Source organism: Anolis sagrei, chromosome 3 (assembly GCF_037176765.1).
Source record: "Anolis sagrei isolate rAnoSag1 chromosome 3, rAnoSag1.mat, whole genome shotgun sequence".
Taxonomy (NCBI): domain Eukaryota; kingdom Metazoa; phylum Chordata; class Lepidosauria; order Squamata; family Dactyloidae; genus Anolis; species Anolis sagrei.
In genome coordinates this window covers 13,298,441-13,319,756 of record NC_090023.1, presented here as the reverse complement: position 1 = coordinate 13,319,756, position 21,316 = coordinate 13,298,441, and the positions used below count along the sequence as shown (strand labels likewise).

Below are 21,316 nucleotides of genomic sequence, written 5' to 3'. Positions count from 1 at the left end.
CCACATCATGAGAAGACAGGAAAGCTTGGAGAAGACAATGATGCTGGGGAAAATGGAAGGAAAAAGGAAGAGGGGCCAACCAAGGGCAAGATGGATGGATGGTATCCTTGAAGTGACCGGCTTGACTCTGAAGGAGCTGGGGGTGTGACAGCCGACAGGGAGTTCTGGCGTTGGCTGGTCTAGGAGGTCATGAAGAATCAGAAGCAACTGAACGAATAAACAACAACAAAACTATTCAAGTTAATAACAGGAATACAGGATTTTATGTTTGAAGTGGAGACAGATACTCGTTCCTTCATGAGGGAGCAAGGAATGGTATCTCGTCAGTTTTCAGGATGGTGGCACTGCATCTGTTCCTGGTTATGTCAGTGCTATTCAGTAGAGATGGAAAAAATATTCAAAAATATTCTGAATGACGATTGCAAAAATATGGGGGAAGAGGTTTGAAAGTCAAGATACTCTTAGGAAAAGAATCCTGGACAGATTAGAATCTTTGCGCTCAAGACGTATTCTGTGCAAAATTCCCTGGTAGTTTTGCATACAATTTTTTATTTTACATATGATTGGGGAAGTTTCATGTAAATTTGGTGAATTTACACAGAAAACGTTCCTGTACAAAAATAGTTTTGTATGCAGAAAGATACAAGGATACTAGAGACAAAGTTGAAGTACTTTGGCCACATCATGAGGAGACAGCAAAGCCTAGAGAAGACAATTATGCTGGGGAAAGTGGAAGGCAAAAGGAAGAGGGGCTGACCAAGGACAAGATGGATGGATGGCATCCTTGAAGTGACTGGACTGACCTTGAAGGAGCTGGGGGTGGTGACAGCCGACAGGGAGCTCTGGCGTGGGCTGGTTCATGAGGTCACGAAGAGTCGGAGACGACTGAACGAATGAACAACAACAACAACATGCAGAAAGAAAACTGTTCCATGCATAGAAAATACAATTTCCTCTCCAAAGCAACGGCATGTGAATTTTGCACAGAATAAGTCCTGTATTGTGAACGAGTTTCAAAAGCAATGTGGTTTTTTGAAGTCTTTCTCATAGTTGCAGGAAAATTGCTAGAATTACTCATAGCTTCCTTTGTGAAGAGCATTTGTGAGCAATTACATTCCTGCTGTTAAGGTGGTAAATAGAGTTGATCATCTCAATAACTCTTACACAGCTCAAAACGGATGTGACAGGGTTGTCTTTAAAACTAAAAGTGTATTCGTCACCTGTAATTCCAGGCCACAAATATCTTGGATTTGAAATTCCCCATGTCACTTTCTTAACTTGAAAGGCTTTTTAGAATAAGTTCACCGCTGCTTCTCATAAGGCAGCAGATGGAGCAAATGACAGGGGTCTGTTCTCCTGTTGTGCAGGATGCTCCTAACCAACATTTCCATGCTCTTCTCATCAGTAATCTCTGATGCAAGGAGGGATTGTGAGGAGGATCCTACTTCTGGTTTTCATACTAGAAGATTAATCATGGGAGAGGAATGGAAATACCAGTTGTTTCAGCCTCATCAAGAGAACAGATCCTTCTCATTTGCAGAGGCTGCTGTTCAGAAAGTCCAGATTAGGGAGAAACCAAGCCAGGAGATGCTACTTACCTAACACCTTCCAGCCTAAAGTAGTTACAAAACTACATAGCTGATCTAGAAACCCAGTCCTATAGTTTTAGGCATGTAAGTCAAGAAAGAGCAGGGGAATATTACTGCCAGAAGCAACAGCAATGGAAAGGTTTGCAATTATTTTAATGTATCTAGTGTTGACATATTTGTAAAGCATTCTTAGATGGCAATACAATGCAGTACAGCCAGCTTTTACTTGGTTTACTTGTTCAATTACATATAATGAAACATTTAGGAGCAAAAGTGATTTTGCATAATGTAGCACTTTAAATTACAATACATTTAAACACATTAGTTACAAAACAATAACCTCCTGGGAAGGCAGGGTTATTTGTTGTCAAATGTAACATTATATTGCCGTTCCCGACATTTGCTATGTTATATAAAGAATGTGAGACCAAGGCTGGATCTATTATTTACAGTATTTATAACCCGCCCTTCTCACCCCAAAGGGCACTCAGAGTGGCTTTACAAAATACAAATATGGCAAACATTCAATGCTGATTATACAATTAACAAGAACAGACAATACAAACAGAGGTAAAGGCAGTTTTCCCCAACTTATTTTCGGCATCTTGGAGGTTGTGCTCTATGCTGGCCATGGGGGAGTGCTGTTGCTCCATCTTCCATGCCGATGAGCTTTCCTCTGATCGATGTCCTTAAGGGCGCATTTATTACCTCCTCACTAAAAGCGGTACCTATTTTATCTACCCACATTTCTGCTTTCAACCTGCTAGGTGGGCAGGTGAGCTGGGTTTAAGAGCGGGTGCTCACCCCAACCCAGGCTTGAACTGCTGACCAGCAGGATTTTTCTGCAGTACAGCTGTTTAGCCTGCTTTGCTAAGCCTGAACCCATCTACACTGCCATATGGAACTAAATCCATTGAAACTAAATTATATGGGTTGTTGTAGGTTTTTCAGACTATATGGCCGTGTTCTAGAAGCATTCTCTCCTGATGTTTCACTTGCAACTATGGCAAGCATCCTCAGAGGTTGTGAGATCACAACCTCTGAGGATGCTTGCCATAAATGCAGGTGAAACCTCAGGAGAGAATGCTTCTAGAACATGGCCATATAGCCCAAAAAACCTACAACAACCAAGTGATTCTAGCCATGAAAGCCTTCGACTAAATTATATGGTTGGTATAGAATCTTATAAGCATTGAACTGTGTTAGGGCACATAAGAAATCAGTCTGTGTTAACTGTATAATGCAAGGCACGAAGCTGATTGGTTGGGCCACACCCAGGGAGCTAGCTGAGCCTGGGAGTTTTGACAACTGTTACATTTTTAGGCTTGAGCTGTGCAGGAACTCAGAGAGAGAGAGAGTGTGTGTGTTCTTGCTTAATGAGCTGCTGGAAGGAGATTTTCCACATGGACACTGAAAACCCATTTGAATCTCTCAAAAAGGGCATTGTATGAATCAATGCAACTGTTCACATTAATGTATATATGACACTCTGCATTACAAAGAGTAAACCACTTGTTCTTTACTGTTCATCTGTGTGGTATATTTTTCTTTCTCTGGCAAGACTGTGTGTGGACTGATAAATCGTGAACTACGGGTGTTTTAATTACACCACAAACTGCAATATGAATCTACACTGACCATATATTGCAGTTTCAAACTGTATTATATGACAGTGTAGATAGGGCCCAATACAGAATGAATTCAGACTCTTTTAACCCATAAACCAAGCAATATTTTAACTTTTCAAATCATTGAAAGATTTAAAGGAAACCTGTAACTCTTTTGAGACTAAACAGAAGCTTTCATAGACTTCAGTCCACTTCATCAGATGCTGGATTCCTTTATATACCTTTATGCCACAACATCCTAACTCAGATAAATACTTTCACAGCATCAGTATGCCTTGTGACCAAAAAAAAAAGGGGGGGGGAGTTCCCATCCCAAAGCAACTAAGCTTTGGTTATAGTTAAAATCCATTTTTGCACACATTTTTCTGTATGAGGTTTCAAAGGAATATGTTTTTATGCACAATTTTTCAAGTGCATGCATTTTTGGCATGCACCATTGAAGGCCTGGAATAGCCCACTGTGTTACAAACCTGAGAAAAGCTGATATTTCTGCATTTAAATTTTATTATTTATTATTTATTTTGTATACTTCTACCCCGCCCTTCTCAACCCCCGAGGGGGGACTCAGGGCGGCTTACAAAATGGCATAATTTGGTGCCTACACAAATACAATAACATATAAAAACAGCAATTAAATTGTTAACAATTAAAACAATTAAAACAACAATATATCTCACAATTGATAGCCAATCTCAAGCACAGCGTTCGCCAACTCAGGGTCCATACTTCGTTCCACATTATCTATTTCTATCCGTCGTCACAGTCCTTTATTCATCTACCAGATTGCCCAAACGCCTGGTCCCACATCCATGTTTTTAATTTCTTTCTGAAGGTGAGGAGGGATGTTGCTGATCTAATTTCCCCGGGGAGTGAATTCCATAGGTGAGGGGCCACCACTGAGAAGGCCCTGGTCCTCGTCCCCGCCAATCTCACTTGTGACAGAGGCAGGGCCGAGAGCAGGGCCTCCCCAGAGGATCTCAGACTCCGAGGTGGGACGTAGAGGGAGATGCGTTCGGACAGATATGCTGGGCCAGAACCGTATAGGGTTTTGTAGGTCAAAACCAGCACTTTGAATTGTGCTCGGAACTGGATCGGCAGCCAGTGGAGCTGTATGCTCCCTGTATGACGCTCCGGTGAGCAATCTGGCTGCCTCCCGTTGGACTAATTGAAGCTTCCGAACAGTCTTCAAAGGCAACCCCACGTAGAGTGCGTTGCAGTAATCTATCCGGGATGTAACAAGAGCATGGACCACCGTGGCCAGATCCGACTTCCCAAGGTACGGGCACAGCTGGCATTCCAGATCATGTTAAATGTGGGGCAATAGTTTGATCCTGTTATACATTATCAGGGTTTTGAAAAACATAGACTACCACTTCCAGAATTCTTAGCTGAAATGCCAAGCTGTGGCAATAAAGAATATCAAGTCAAATCATGTTCTCGGTCTATTGGCTTTATCAACTGCTGTATCTTGAAAGCTGGAATTGCAGTAGACTCCCCAAGAATAAACCATCTCCATCTGCTTTCAACAGGGTAAACACTGTATACTCGATGTATCGGGAAATGCCATTAAGCGACTACAAGCAGCACAGCTCTACCCCATTGCTATCTTCATTAAGCCTAAATCGTGGGAGCCGTTGATGTGAGTACTGTCTTCTTCCACTTGCTTTTTATACCAGTAAATAAAAATAGGAGCATGTTGTGTCTTTGTGAATATTTGTGTGTTGTGGGCGTGATGTAGGGCTCTTACTCACTTGTTTGCAACTTGGACCTCAGTGATGATGCACAAATATGGGGACGTGAGTCATATTTCCTATCCTGAAGCAGGTCATTCATCTCTGAAGTGAGGAGTTACACACAATGTTGAGAAACACTTTTCATATTATGAGCATATTATCACCTATTGTGATGGCATGCCAGAGCCTTTGGGAAAACTATAGTGTCTGGCTTTACTCGGGGGGCTATCTGTATATCTCCTGATAAGATTAAGACTCTTAGCAGACAGAGGCAATATAGGCAAGGTGAAAAGATAACCAAAATGAGTTTACTGCAAACAAGACGAATAAAGGGTTAACTCCACTCCGAACTATCATAAGGTAACTTAAAACAATACATTACAAAAGGAGATTTTGCTGACTGCAGTCATCTCACTGGAGTCTTTTGCCTCTGGTGCAAAGCAATGGTTATAAGTTGTCTCAATCTTCTTTCTTGTGAAGCATAAGCTGGTCATAAGCTTCTGTTGTCCTTTGGACTGCTGGCATAAAAATCCTGCTGAATGCAGGTGCTGAGGATGCCTGTTTGAATTGCTTGGGTCTAGAATTACCAGCCAATCCCAAGCCTAAGACACAGTAGCCCTGCTGTAGAAACGAGGGAGGAATCGAGCAAGAGAACTCTATACAGGGAAATGGAATAGACCAACTAAGGCTGGCCTCTGGGGGGATTTTAAGCTCCACCCAAAACTAATACAAAGGAAGGTATCTACACTATTAGGAAAACCTATGAACAGGGGGAAATGAAGCAAAGGAGAGGAGAAGGCAGAGCTAAGACTTCACGCCTATATTGTATTGGTTCCCATTCTAGAGTACATCTACACTGTAGAATTAACACAGTTTAAAACCACTTTACTCTAGAATCCTGAGAGATGTAGTTTTACAAGGTCTTTAGCCTTCTCTGCCAAAGAGTGTTGGTGCCTCACCAAACTACAAACCACAGGATTCCTCAGCAGAGCCATAGCAGTGAAAATGGTGTCAAGCTGCATTAATTGTACAGTGTAGATCAGGTTTGGGCAAACTTCGGCCCTCCAGTTGTTTTGGACTTCAACTCCCACAATTCCTAACAGCCTCAAGCCCCTTCCTTTTTTCCCCCTCAGCCACTTAAGCCTGGTGTATATTCACCCTTAGACCCATCTTTGCATCTCTCAGCTCAATAGTTCCCAAAGCACATCTTCCAGATGTTTTAAACGTCAGCTCTCAGAATGCCTGATGGCTGGCCAAGCTAGCTGGGGCTTCTGGGGTTTGAAGTGCAAGACACCTGGGGGTTTGGAAACCACTCCCCTACCTCCCCTATCTGGGAGTTGTAATTGCTGGGATTTATAGTTATCTTCCAATCAAAGAGCATTCTGAACTCCACCAAAGACAGAATTGAACCAAACTTGGCACACAGAACTCCTATGACCAACAGAAAATACTGGAAAGGTTTGGCGGGCAATGACCTTGAGTTTGGGAATTTTAGTTCACCCACATCCAGAGAGCACTGTGGACTCAAACAATGATAGATCTGGATCAAACTTGGCACAAATACTCAATGTGCCCAAATGTGAACACTGGTGGAATTGGGGGAAATAGACCTTGACATTTGGGAGTTGTAGTTGCTGGGATTTATAGTTCACCTACAATCAAGAGCATTCTGAACCCCGCCAATGATAGAATTGGGTCACACTTCCCACACAGAACCCTCATGCCTTGAAGGGACTCACTGGCATGAATCCCCCTCCAGCTTTGCATGCTCTCCCTCGCTTGCACATGCGCACCATGCTGCCATGCGCTAAGCATCCCTGCTCTCCCCTCCCCGCTTGAGAGACCGGCCAATCACAGCAGAAGAGGGCTTTTGGTGGGAGAATTCGCCATCTGTTTCCAAAAAAAGAAGAGAAGGACAGACAGAGAGATCTTCAGCCTTCTCTGCCAAAGACATCAGAAATACATGTTTTCTGATGGTCTTTGGCGACCCCTCTGAAACCCCCTCACGACCCACCCACCCCGAGATCCCGACCCTCAGGTTGAGAAACACTGTACTAGAGAATGTTCAAAATTGCATTTTCCATCCTGATTTGTCAGAGGCAGTACCAATTAACCCTCACTCTCTCATGTTTAAAATATCCCAGTTTCTCTCTCCTCCTCCTTTGTCCCCAGCTTAATTCATAATCTCTAAATATTGGATTCCAGGTGCAAAACTAATCTGCACCCAATAACGTTAGTATGCGGAGAGGTTCAGAAATAACAATCTTACCCTTCCCAGGAAGCTTGGGCAAAAGCAAACTTCTGCAGCCTCTCCCAGCCTATGTGTTCTTTTCCCATTAAGACAGTGGTTCTCAACCTTCCTAATGCCGCGACCCCATAATACAGTTCCTCATGTTATGGTGACTCCCAACCATTAAATTATTTTTGTTGCTACGTCATAACTGTAATTTTGCTACTGTTATGAATCATAGTGTTAATATCCGATATGCAGAATGTATTTCCATTTCCAGGACCAAATTTGACACAAATACCCGATACGCCCAAATTTGAATATTGGGTGTAGGTGGGTGGGTGGGTTATTTTGTCATTTGGGAGTTGTAGTTGCTGGGATTTATAGTTCACGTAAAATCATAGGGCATTCTGAACTCCACAAACAATAGAGTTGAACCAAACATGACATACAGGATGTCCATGACCAAGAGAAAATACTAGAAGGATTTGGTGGCCATTGACCTTGAGTTTTGGAGTTGTAGTTCACCTACATCCAAAGAACACTGTGGACTCAAACAATGATGGATCTGGATCAAAATTGGCATGAATGCTCAGTAATGTGAACACTAGTGGAGTTTGGGGAAAAGAGACTTGACATTTGGGAGTTGTAGTTCCTGGGATTTATAGTTCACCTCCAATCAAAGAGCATTCAGAACCCCACCAATGATAAACTTGGGCCAAACTTCACACACAGAACCCCCATGACCAACAAAAAATACTGTGTTTTCTTATGTTCTTTGGCGACCCCTCTGACACCCCCTCACGACCCCTCCAGGGGTCCCGACCCCCAGGTTGAGAATCACTGCATTAAGAACTCTTGCTGTCTTAACCAGCTTTGATGTCGCTTGGCCTCATGAATCCCAGTTTTCTTCATGAAATGTCAGAGGGTGTGGGTTTGTTGGGAAAACAAGAGTCCGCATAATATTCTTTCTGCTGCTTTCTCCTTCTGTCATAAACAAATATGTTCCCTACACATGGGGCTCAGTCAGCAGGCAGATCCTTCCCTCAAAGAGCTAGGTCAGCTGTAGCAAATGTGTGTTGTCACGTACTTCTTAGCCAATTCTTTATGCATCATCATGCACATAATTTTCTCCACGCACCACACGTGGCTTGCTCCGTAGAGTCCATATCTGCACGCTTCTCTGATTTAATCCAGGGCTTTAGATTGGGGGTAGTGTGACAGCCTTGCTTGCCTACATTCCCTGGTTGATTCTTCTAAAATTAACCTGTGCCTGGAAGCGAAATCGTATCTTTTGGCCCAGAAGTCTTGCTGTGTTCTAATCTCAGATGCACAGAAGCAGATGGCAGTTATTCACACTGAGGAAGAGAAAGCATTCTGTACATGCTCAAGGGCAGAATATGGAGATGTTACATTTCGGGAACTCAATTTCCAGAACGTTGTTTTTACTGTTCAGGCAATGAACCTAGCATTTGAAATTAGATTTAGGTTATTATTCTCAGAAACCTTAAAACAAATTAAGCTCTGGCTAATGAAATTTGGAGTCAGTCTGGCGGAGTGTTTTGAGCTTTGAACTACAGTTCTGGAGACTAGGGTCTGAGTCCCTGTTTGGCCATAAATACCCAGTAGTAACCATCGAGAAGTCAAATACTCTCAATCACAGAAAAAAAATGTTGAACAAGTGGGCTTATTAACAAAAGACCCTCCTCATAAATGCACAGCAGAGTAACTTATTAGCAGCAGAGTGACCCAGCACCAGTAACCAAAAGTGACAAAAAGAACAAAAACACAGAGACCAATGTTATAGAGGCTTTTCTTTATAGCAAAATAATATGGTTGCACTATTTACAAGAACAGAAATAAAGTTATTTACAGAAATAAAGTTCTTTATACTTCCTTCTTTGCTTCCACCCTGGGCTTCTTTCTCATGCAGATAAACAGATTCGCTCTCACAAAGCTTCCTCTCACATCAAACTTACATAGGAGGTTTTTCTTTATACATAACAAAATAATATCATTGTACTATTTACAAGAACAAGGTTTCTATAACACAAATAAAGTTCTTTATACTTCCTTCTTTGCTTCCACGCTGGGCTTCTTTCTCATGATAAACAGATTCGCTCTCACAAAGCTTCCTCTCACACCAAATTTACGCAGGAGCTTTACACAGGAGCTTTTTACACACAGCAGCCTTCACACTGGAGCTTCGCACATGAGGTCTTCAACTTGGGACTTCTCTCACCAAAGCCTTCTCACATCAGGTCTTCTCACAAAAGGCCTCTCACACACTGAGGCCTACTAACTCAGAAGTCTACCTCACATTGAGGCTTACTAACACTGAGGTTTACCTTACACTGAGGCCTCTCTCAGACTGTGGCCTTTCTCCCACTGAGGCAAACTAATACTAAGGCCTTCTCTCAGACTGAGGGCTCTTCATACTGAGGGCAACTAGCCCTGGGGCGTACTAAGCTACAGGCACATCTGCTTATATTGAATGGCAGCTTTTGCTAAATCATTGCATCCATTTTAACCCTTTCAGTGCTTGACTCACATTTTTGTAATTAAAAATACCTACATAATATTTAATATTTCTGACAAAAAGACATAATAGGTTCAGCAACAAGGTCTCCATAAGGCAGAAATGACTTGAAGACACACAATAACAAAGGAATTTTAGGATAAAGTATTTCTTCTGTTATGGCTATGGATTGAAATGTTTAGGGAGTGCAAATCTATCCTTGTTTTGTATCATTAAGGGAGTTAATTTTAGGTTCTCGTGGACAACAACTCAAACATTAGCCAACAATGTGATGCAGCAGCTGAAAAAGCCAATGGGATTTTGGCTGCATAAATAGTATAGTGTCTAGATCCAGGGAAGTCATGCTACACCTCTATTCTGCTTTGGTCAGACCACATCTGGAATCATACTGTGTCCAGTTCTGGGCACCACAACTGAAGGGAGATGTTGACAAGCTGGAATGTGTCCAGAGGAGGGCGACTATAAGGATCAAGGGTCTGGAGAACAAGCTCTATGAGGAGTGGCTTATAGAGCTGGGCATGTTTAGCCTGCAGAAGAGAAGGCTGAGAGCAGACATGAGGGCCGTGGATCAAGATGTGAGGGGAAGTCATAGGGAGTGGAGAGCAAGCTGGTTTTCTTCACTCTGGAGATTAGGAGGCAGAACAATGGCTTCAAGGAAAGGAGATTCCACCTGAACATTAGGAAGAATTTCCTGACTGTGAGAGCTGTTCAGCAGAGGAACTCTCTGCCCCGTAGTGTGACAGAGGCTCCTTCTTTGGAGACATTTAAACAAAGATTGGATATACATCTGTCAGGGCGGGGTGTTTTGAATGCAATTTTCCTGCTTTTTGGCAGGGGTTTGGACTCTTCCAACTCTATGATTCTTCTAGGATGAACTAAAATCTTACTTTTCATCACTCTACTCAGAAAAAAAAAATCAGCCAGGAAAATCAGTCAAACATAATTTCTGCCCTACCATACCCTTTTCTTTGTGTGTCAAGTCTTATTTCAACCATAATAATTGTCAAACCAACTAATTGTAAGTTGGTAGTGGAAGCCTTTGTGGTTGAAAGGTAGAGTATAAATAGTCTAAACCAGTGGTTCCCAACCTTTGTTCCTCCAAATGTTTTGGACTTCAGCTTTCAGAATTCCTGGCTGTTGGCCAAGCTGGCTGGGACTTGTTGGAGTTAGTCCAAAATACTTGGAAGACCAAAGAATCGGAAACCCTGCTATAAAGAAATGATAAATAAATAAACCCTAGAAGAAATAATGGCTAGAAATCAAGATTACTAAATGAGGCTGTTGTACTTTGGCTGTATCATGAGAACAGATGAATCAGTAAGGTAGGAGGCAGTAGGAAAAGAGAAAGACATTTCAGATGAATAGATTCAATTAGGGAAACCACAGATCTGGTCTGCAAGTTCTGAGCAAGGCTGTTGGAGATAGGATGACTTGGAGGTCTAACTTCATAGTGTGGCCATAAGTTGAAGTTGGCTTGAAGGCAGTTAACAACAAATGGAATCTCACCCAGCTGGAAGAAAGCTTTTACAGTTTTTCATTTTCCCACATGGTAATAAAGCAACTGAGTATTTACGTCTCTACTAATAGGATTTATTCCCTTTTTAAAAAATACTTCATTCGGCATTCCCTTTATAAAGATGCTGTTTTTGCTTAAATTAGGACACTTTTTAAAAAAAGTAAACAACAACTTGGGGAGCCTGATATTTGCTTCAGGAAAGAGATTATGAAAAGCTAGTTGTTGTTTTTCCTTACTTGAGATTTCAAACTGTGCTTCCAGGGAAATGAATAAACGCTTCACAGAAGAACAAGCCAAGAAAACGTACGAGAGAGCAATGAAGCTAGAGCAAGAATTTGGAGAGTATTTTACAGGTAAGCATGGCTTGGGAAAGCATTCCTTGTTTTTGTGACATGTGGTGGACTATATAGTCCATTGACAATGGCAGGGGATGATGAACAACTTCATGCCTTCCAGGAAAGTGAAGGTAAACAAGGGTGATATCATAGGAATACTAGAAGAAGCCTTCTGTGGGTTGGTTTATCTACCTAACTCAGATGTTGTTTACTTTAGCTACTTGTGGATTTCTAAGGTTTCAAGTAGAGACCTTTTTCATCATGTGCTATCTGATCCTTTTCAGAACTCAGGAACCAAATGACAAAGCATGTAGTCTACACCAAGTAATGGTTCAAATCCATAACAAAGCAGAAGTTCTCCCAGCTGCTGTGCTGGAGTAGATCTTTGAGAGCTACTTTCTATGCAAAATCTATAGTTTGGGAATTGGGCCGGGAGACCAGGGTTTAAATCACCATTCAGACCCACTCAGTCAGTAATTCACAGCTCTAGTGCTCCAGCTACTTTGGACATCCAGCTCCAGAAGCCTTAGCAACCTAAACCAATGATCAGGGCATTTGGGAGCTGATGTCCAAAACCTGGATTTTAAGGTGGGATTTGGGAGATGGTTATGGTTATGCTCCATCGGATGGAGCACAAATTTGACATTATGGTGACAATGATTATTATTATGGGGTTGTTGTAGCATTGTCTCCTGACATTTTGCCTGCATCTCCTGACATTTCACCTGCCATGAAAGCCTTCAACAATACATTTATTATTATTATTATTAGTAGTAGTAGTAGTAGTAGTAGTATTTCCTTCCCTTTCTTTCTTTGTGAGTCAAGGAAAGGAGCAATAACAAATACTATATCACATTGTGTTGTCGAAGGCTTTCATGGCCGGAATCACTGGGTTGCTGTGGTTTTCCGGGCTGTATGGCCATGTTCCAGAAGCATTCTCTCCTGACGTTTTGCCCACATCTATGGCAGACATCCTCAGAGGTTATGAACATGAAAGATGCTGCAGACTAATTCACCCAGAGAAGTCAGCCATAGCAGAGCACCTGATGACACAACCTATTATTTGAGAACACAGAAATGCTGGACCACTCTAACAACCACCATGTCAGACTACACCAGTGGTTCCCAAACTGTGGTCCGTGGACCACCAGTGGTCTGCAAGAGCTAAAATATGGTCCACGGCCTCACTATTAATACACCATTGCAACAAAAGCAACTGGCCTCGCAAAACCGAGGCTTATTAAATATGTTTTGCTGTGGGGGAGCAGGTGGTGACTACTGGGTGGCATATGTTCTGTATCAGAAACTGGAGCTGATGTGGTCTAGCCAATTCAATTTTCTGAATCAGCACCCCAAATAACCAAAACAAATCTAAAGTTCACCAAAAACTGATTTGTAACCCTTGTGGTACTAATGTTGGAGAGTAGTCCCTGGTCAAAGTGGTCCCTGGTCAAAAAAAGGTTGGAAACCACTGGACTACACAGAGAAGCCATTGAAATGCACAAGAAGCATGTGGACAGTTTCAGCAGAAAGGAGGAAACTAGGGACATGAACAAAATCTGGCTACCAGATTTTTTAAAAAACTTTAAAATCAGGACAGTAACTAAAGAACAACACTCATAAAACAGAGAATTTTCAGAGAAGAATCAATCAGGGCCAATTCCAGAGAAGAATCAATCTGCTCCCTGCCTGGGAGAATCCTCCCAACAAAGGATTCTCCAAGGCAGAGAGCAGCCAGGCTATGAAGCTTCATGGCCTTTAAATGCTAATCAAAGTGGCCAATTGCAACATTCACACTTGCCTTCAACAGACAAGAGTTCTTTCTCCCACAAATATATAAATCTCACTTGCCTAATTTCCAACAGACCTCACAACCTCTGAGGATGTCCTCGTGGACAACAAATTAAACATGAGCCAACAATGTGATGTGGCAGCAAAAAAAGCCAATGGGATTTTGGCCTGCATCAATAGGAGCATAGTGTCTAGATCTAAGGAAGTAATGCTACCCCTCTATTCTGCTTTGGTTAGACCACACCTGGAATATTGTGTCCAATTCTGGGCACCACAATTGAAGGGAGATATTGACAAGCTGGAATGTGTCCAGAGGAGGGCCACTAAAATGATAAAAGGTCTGGAGAACAAGCCCTATAGGAGCGGCTTAAGGAGCTGGGCATGTTTAGCCTGGAGAAGAGAAGGCTGAGAGGAGATATGATAGCCATGTATAAATATGTGCGAGGAAGCCACAGGGAGGAGGGAGCAAGCTTGTTTTCTGCTTCCCTGGAGACTAGGACGCGGAAAAATGGCTTCAAACTACAAGAGAGGAGATTCCATCTGAACATGAGGAAGAACTTCCTGACTGTGAGAGCCATTCAGCAGTGGAACTCTCTGCCCCGGAGTGTGGTGGTGGCTTCTTCTTTGGAAGCTTTTAAACAGAGGCTGGATGGCCATCTGTCAAGGGTGATTTGAATGCAATATTCCTGCTTCTTGGCAGAATGGGGTTGGACTGGATGGCCCATGAGGTCTCTTCCAACTCTTTGATTCTATGATTCTATGATGTTTGCCATAGTTGTGAGTGAAATATCAGGAGGAAATGCTTCTGGAACATGGCCATATAGCCCAGAAAACTCACAGCCATCCAATATATCACATTGTTGCTGTTAAAAGAACATATAAAATTGATACATATTAAAATTCATCAGTAATACTTTCAAAACCATAACTTAAAATAATGTTGATTACATGTGAGATGTGAGATTTTGACCTTTTGTTTTGTTTTTATTTTTAATCCTTTCTTTCTTTCCTACAGCTATTGTCCAAGGAGAAACCTTAGAAGAAATATATAACCAATGCAAACTTGTAATTGAAGAACAATCTGGGCCTTTCATCTGGATTCCTTCCAAGGAGAAGCTATAAAGTAGCCGGTTCACCTCTGATGATCACAGAAGCGTATTTAGAAGAAAACTTAATCCTATCCTATTTGGAAGCTTTGGGGAGGGTGTGATTTTGGGGAGGGAGGGGGAGATACTTTTCCGTTTCTTGCAGTCAATGTGAATTTTTTCTGAATGTACAACACAAAGTGTTTGAAGCCATGAAGGACATTGATTTGGTCACAAAGGGTAGAGAAAGAAAAAGGAAGAAAAGAAATCTTCCAACCACAACACAAAAAAAGAAAGACTTCTGCCATATGAATCGAACGAACAAACTGTTACCGTGTGCTCGCCGCACCGCTTGGTAAGGACGGGCGTTCGACGTGGAGGCTCGCTATCCAAGAGAGCAGACGCGCGTCCTCATCCATATTCTTGGCTCAGCTCAATGTGTTTGTTGATTGCTTTAAAGAAGAAGTTTCCCCTTGATCCTGCAAAGAACGTCACTCTGGAGTTCCAATCGGTAAGACAGGAATCGGACGCGGGCGCGGAGGAGACATGTACTGAACGGATATGTTCCTGATATGAGATACACCATGCGAAATAGTGTCCTACAGGACCTGATCCATCTTCCACCAAACTCTGCAAAGACTGTGAATGCTTTTCCTTCCTCTTCCCTGGATGCTGGATCAGGTGCTGAGTTTAATCATAGCACATACGTATTTGGTACACCTCGACTTTCGTATAACTATGCACATTTATTTCTCTCTTTGTTTTGTTTTTTAACTTCCTCAAATGGATCCAGAGCATTATTCATCCACCACCAGCACCACCTTACAGTAGGGATGGGAAAATATTTCCAAAAAAATTTGAAAAATGGATTGTCGAAGGCTTTCATGGCCGGAATCACTATGTTGTTGTGTGTTTTCCAGGCTGTATGGCCATGTTCCAGAAGCATTCTCTCCTGACACTTTGCCTGCATCTATGACAGGCATCCTCAGAGGTTGTGAGGACTGTTGGAAACTAGGAAAATGGGGTTCATATATCTATGGATGGTCCAAGGTGGAGAAAGAACTCTTGTCTGTTTGAGGTAGGTGGGAATATACAGGGAAGGCTCAACCCATTACGCAAAGTAAGCATTTGCAGTATAGTTGATTTTGCCCAGGGGCGCTTTTGAGGTGTTCTTGGAGGAAAATAGACCTTGACATATGCGAGTTGTAGTTACTGGGATGTATAGTTCACTTACAATCAAAGAGCATTCTGAACTCCACCAATGGTGGAATTGAACCAAAAATGGCACACAGAACTCCCATGACGAACAGAAAATTTGTATCAGTGATTGGTTGGGGGGGGGGGCAGCGCCAAAATACTGTTTGCTTACCATTGAAAATTACCTAGGGCCACCTCTGTGAATATAGCAATTGACCATCTTGATTAGCATTTAATGGCCTAGCAGTTTTCAACGTCTGGCTTCTTACTGCCTGGGGGAATCATTTGTTGGGAGACGATTAGCTGGCCCTGATTGTTTCTTGTCTGGACCATGCTAACAACTACCATGTTGGACTACACAGAGAAACCATTGAAATCCGCAAGCATGTGGACAACTTCAACAGAAAGGACGAAGCCATGAAAATGAACAAAATCTGTCTACCAGTATTAAACAAACTCTAAAATCATAACAGTAAATAAAGAACAACAATCGGATCCAATTAATCACCTCCCAACAAAGGATTCCCCCAGGCAGTAAGAAGTGAGGATGTGAGGGTGATCTGGCTGCGACATCTGTCACCCCATTGATCACCAGGGTTGATTCGGCTAGGCCATTAAATTGCTAATCAAGGTGGCCAATTGCTACATTCACACTTGCCTCAAACAGACAAGAGTTCTTTTCCCACCCTGGACATGTCACAGATATGTCCATTTTCCTAGTTTCCAACAGACCTCACAACCTCTGAGGATGCCTGTCATAGATGCAGGCAAAACGTCAAGAGAGAATGCTTCTGGAACACGACCAGACAGCCCTGAAAACACGCAACAACCCAGTGAAAAATGGATTTCCCAAATGTGGGGAAACTCCAGCAAGGAAAAAGTGATGCGAATCTTTGCAGGGTGAGATTTATTCTGGATCAAAAAAAAATTTTTTGTTTATGTTGTACAGACAACATAAATAATTTTGCATAGAATAAATCCCAAACTGAACGTTTTTTAAATACTGGCCTTTTTGACAATGTTCTGAAAGCGGGAAGAAAATAGAAGAAATGATTCATTCTTCCTGCTTGCCCGAAATTGCCATCCCTACTTCAGACCCACTGTTTCATCCAGCTCTTATTGAGACCGTGGGTCCATTCAGTTGGATTTGGTGGGAGAGGAAAGCATTCAATCTCCAAACGCATGGGAGTTCAGGGTACTTGAAACTTGACCGAGAAGGAACACAATTGGGAAAAGCTTTACATTTTATTTTAATTGTCTATATTATCATTTATATAAAGACAGAGGGCACTTAAAAAGATGGAATAATTTATTAAAGAATATATATTGATGTATAGGCGCTAATTTCTATAGGTGACAAAATATTTTGTGAGATATTTTGTAAAGAGTAAGTAATTGAAAGGTGAACTATTTTTCACCCTTGGCTGGTTGATAAATGCGAAGGGGGATTTCAAGTTGCACTATCCCATTGTTCTTCCCCCCCCCCCCCCCCCCAAGTAGACTTCCTGGTATTGTTTCTTAACCTTTTGATGTTCCGTTTTTACTTTCTGGATTAGGTGTCATGGTCTCCTTTTCTTTTTCTTTTAATAGACAAAATTCTGGTTCGAGCCACTCTTAAAACACACTTTGGACACAAGGAGATGCATCTCTTGTTTAAAATGGAACCCAAGCATCAAAAACATCACTGGATTGAATGCAATCCCTGTTCTTTGAGAGGGGGGAGGGGTCCTTAAAAAACCCCTCATTGGATGAGTAATTTCTGGAAGCAGTGACATATTTTACTGACATGCCACTAATAATACGATGATTTATCCCAGTCCACCGTATTTGGTGTCGTTCTGAGTGGAGTATTCTGAGTACAATTGGAGAGCTAATCTGGGGAAGGTTCAGTTTAAGATATGCTGAAGATCAGTGTTTGGCTAAATTTTCTATGATGGCATGGAAGCCATGTTGAAGTCTGCCTTCTGAGCACAAAAGGCTAATCTTTAGTATCTCTGTGTTGTGGGAGTGCTCCTACAGAGAGACACTAAACCAATATACGAGGGTTGAATGAAAAGTAATGCCTCCACCTTCGTAACTCCTCAACAGACGGCAGTACTGGTATGTAGCAGGTGCTGGCTTGTTCAGTAGACTCTCCTCTACAGTTTAATTTAGGTGGGAAGCCTTAGCACTATCTCCAAGATACTGGTATTCCAAAATCTGAAAGAATTTGAAATCCAAAACATTTCTGTTGCTAGGAATTTCACATAAAAGATGCTCAACCTTCAATTCGTTAAATAAACTTAACTAAGTAACCTTCTCAGGACCTTCCAGAAAATCACCTTCATCTCTGCATTGCAGCTGATACCCAGTACAATAGCTTGGAGAATGGGATACAATCCAGATAATAATGTCACAAAAGCAAGTAAATAGTGGTCATGAAAATGGAATGATTATGCAGATTTAGTCATCCATAATTGTTCCATATTCACAATTGCTATCTAGTTGTGATTGGACAATATTGCCACAGGAACCCCTGGTGGTACAGTGGGTCAAACTGCTGAGCTGCTGAATTTGCTGACCAAAAGGTCACAGGTTCACATCCTGGGGGCGGGGTGAGCTCCTGCTGGTAGCCCCAACTTCTGCCAAGCTATCAGTTCAAAAATATGCAGATATGAGTAGATCAATAGGTACCACTCTGGCTGGAAGGTAATGGTGCTCTGTGTAGTTATGCCGGCCACATGACCTTGGAGATATATACGGGCAACGCCAGCTCTTCAGCTTAGAAATGAGCATCAATCCCCACAGTTGAACACAACTGGACTTAATGTTAGTGGAAATCCTTTAACCTTTAATATTGCCACAATCCTAATCTACTTTGCCAGACATCAGCTGGATGTGGAGAAAAAGGTCTGTTCTGCTCATGATAAATGGATAAATGACATTTCCATCTTGGAAATCGGACCAAGAGAGGTTACTCAGTTAAGTACAGTCAGCCCTCGATATTTGCTGGGTTTTGGTTCCAGAGTGCCTCACAGATACCAAAATGCATGGATGCCCAATTCCCAGTATATACAATGGCATAGTGAAACAGTGTCTCTTATAATAGTAGACAAGTCAAGAAAATGCTGGAGAGTCTGAGGATCTGTGAAATGGTGGAAAGCTCCAGTAAGGTATGCCTACTCATCAGTGTTGAGTGCAGCGCAAAATCAAAGTTTGCTTTTGGGATTCTTTCCCCCAAATACCTTTTGGGCCATGGTTGGTTGAGCCTGTGGATGCAGAACTTATATATACAGAGGGCAGGCTGTATGCTTAACTACGTAGCTGATATAGAATGCTGGCCACTGCTTGTACGTCATGGGGACTGGATGATTAATTATGCAGCTAAGTTCAGTAATTTTTGTTAAATAACCTCTTCAGGATTAAAGTTTTAGTTCACAGCGTAGACTTCAGTGGTCTCCTACTTCCAACAATGGCAGTTCTGGGTTAGGAGTGGAGCTCTGCATGTGTCACTGAGCCTCTAGATCAGAGCCTGAATATACAGAATTAGCTGAATATATTGATCAGCAGCATGAGAGCCAGCGCTCACAGGATCAAGCCTTTGGCCTTTTTAATGACCAGAGATTAGGAGTCGCTCCTCATTTTGGACTCCCCATTCCCTCTGAGCTGCAATACTCTCACTAACAAAAAGGGAAGTGGGTTTCCCTTAAAAATGCATAATCTCTTCTGTGATCCAAAGTGTCTTGGAAGTGGCTTGGTCTTGAGTGAGCAAGATCCTCTTACTTTACACAAGACCTGTTACTGGTGGAAATGAAAACTGCTGGAAATATGGAGAGGGGGTTGTTTTATTACCGATCAGTGCAGCTAACTGCATTTCTGGACACTCCTTAGGGATGTTGTTGAAGGAACTGTCAAACACTTCCCAATTTTCCACTATATTATCACTGTTCAGTAAGCTCTTGGATGTAAAAGTGCAGCAGGAATTGAGAATTTCTTAGGTCAAGGTTGTCATTAATTCTGTATGTAGCACTTCTCAAAACACAAGGTGCTTTATAGCCTTTGACTCACGTCCTCACAGTATTTTCATGAGCTGGATCATCCTTGTCGAATAAAAAGGGGGGTTGGAGATGGAACCAAGAATGTGCACATATGCTCAAGGCTACTCAATGAGGAGGAATGTGTGTACTCATGTTTCCTTCATTGCTTGACTCCTTATTCATTGGGCCAATGCCAGCCTGAAATCGTTGAAACTTTCTTTGGCAAATTCAGATGAATCCAGGAAAGGGTTTCTGCTTTTGGCGCTGTTTACTTAAGTTAGTCCAAGTTAGCTGCAGACCTTGCAAAAAAACAAACAACAGATTAATGAAAATATTTTCCAAACTAAAAGGGCTAGAACTATTTTTTCTTTCTTTTACACAAGCAGAAAAAGTCACTGTAGGAAAAGTAACATCTGGAGATCAATCTGCAGAAACCTACAGGGAGAAAAAGCCCAAATGACTTGGGAAGTATTGTTCATTTTTATGTCAGCAAAAACTTTGTCTCAGGTCTTGAGCTGGGCACCCCTCTCCAAGGGCCTGATGCAAAACCTTTCCGTTTGCGATTCAGCTCTGTTTTTCAGCTTCCTTCAGCATCAGCTTTTCTGTTTTGTTCTGTTTCCTCAGTTTAGCATGCAACCTTTTTAGGAGAGCGATCCTACTGGTGTAAAGTTCTGTTCCTTCACGTGCTGTGCTTTCCAGTTTGGCAGAACCACTGTGGCGGAGTACAATCAAGTTCTCCATCAGTCCTTGGTTACTGTAGTAACAGTTTGTTTTTATTTTTTATTTTCTGTTTCCCTGTGTACGTGGAGTTACTTTGTGCTTCCAGCTTAGAGTTGCCGTTGCACTTTTTTAAAGAAAAATACTTAAAAGAATAAAGGTGGGGGGTTTGGGGGAGGGAGGGTGAATGACCACATATTTTATGAGAGAGTTACAAAATAAACACACCAAGAGAAGCAGCACATGATTTTGTGTTCTCCTTAGGGTCTATATCTTCATTGCTTTCATGTCTGGATGTTTGTATGCTTTGTGTTCCCTGGAGGCGAAAGAGGTCCCATACTGTAGCCTTGTGTTTCTATACTGTTCCATTCCTACCATCAGTCCCAAGGAAGTCTCAGCTACTTCACTATTTTGAAAGTCTGATTATTTAGGCTTTGAACAGGAAAGAAACAGTGGTGTGTATTGGAGCCAGGGCTCATAGGGTCAAGGTGCCATGACTCTTGTTAGGGAAAACTACCCTAAAATAGCAGAGCATCCAAAAATCAATACAAAATTGAGCAACAACTCATTAGCAAACAGAGCATGAAGTATTGTTGAAGGCTTTCATGGCCGGAATCACTGGGTTGTTGTAGGTTTTTTCGGGCTATATGGCCATGGTCTAGAGGCATTTTCTCCTGATGTTTCGCCTGCATCTATGGCAAGCATCCTCAGAGGTAGACCTCCTCAGACCTCACCTCTGAGGATGCTTGCCATAGATGCAGGCGAAACGTCAGGAGAAATGCCTCTAGAACATGGCCATATAGCCCGAAAAAACCCACGAGAACTGAGAGCATGAAGTATTGTTGAAGGCTTTCATGGCCGGAATCACTGGGTTGTTGTAGGTTTTTTTCAGGCTATATGGCCATAGCCTAGAGACATTTTCTCCTGACGTTTCGCCTGC

At 42.1% G+C, this 21,316-nt stretch overlaps 1 protein-coding gene across 24 annotated transcripts in view; it reads left to right on the top strand.

The window, feature by feature from the left end:
* DLG2 (discs large MAGUK scaffold protein 2) overlaps positions 1 to 15,441 on the top strand; it is a 1,355,349-nt gene extending 1,339,908 nt beyond the window's left edge. For 11 of the 24 annotated variants that reach the window (XM_067466497.1, XM_067466496.1, XM_067466493.1 and 8 more), the window contains 3 exons: positions 4,747 to 4,856; positions 11,497 to 11,588; positions 14,377 to 15,439. In XM_067466497.1, the coding sequence (XP_067322598.1) occupies positions 4,747 to 4,856; positions 11,497 to 11,588; positions 14,377 to 14,483 (309 nt within the window). In that variant the 3' untranslated portion in view covers positions 14,484 to 15,439. Of the gene's footprint in view, positions 1 to 4,746; positions 4,857 to 11,496; positions 11,589 to 14,376 lie in introns of all 24 variants that reach the window. The other 13 variants (XM_067466504.1, XM_067466506.1, XM_060771189.2 and 10 more) reach the window with 5 other exon arrangements.
* Positions 15,442 to 21,316: the final 5,875 nt, after the last annotated feature.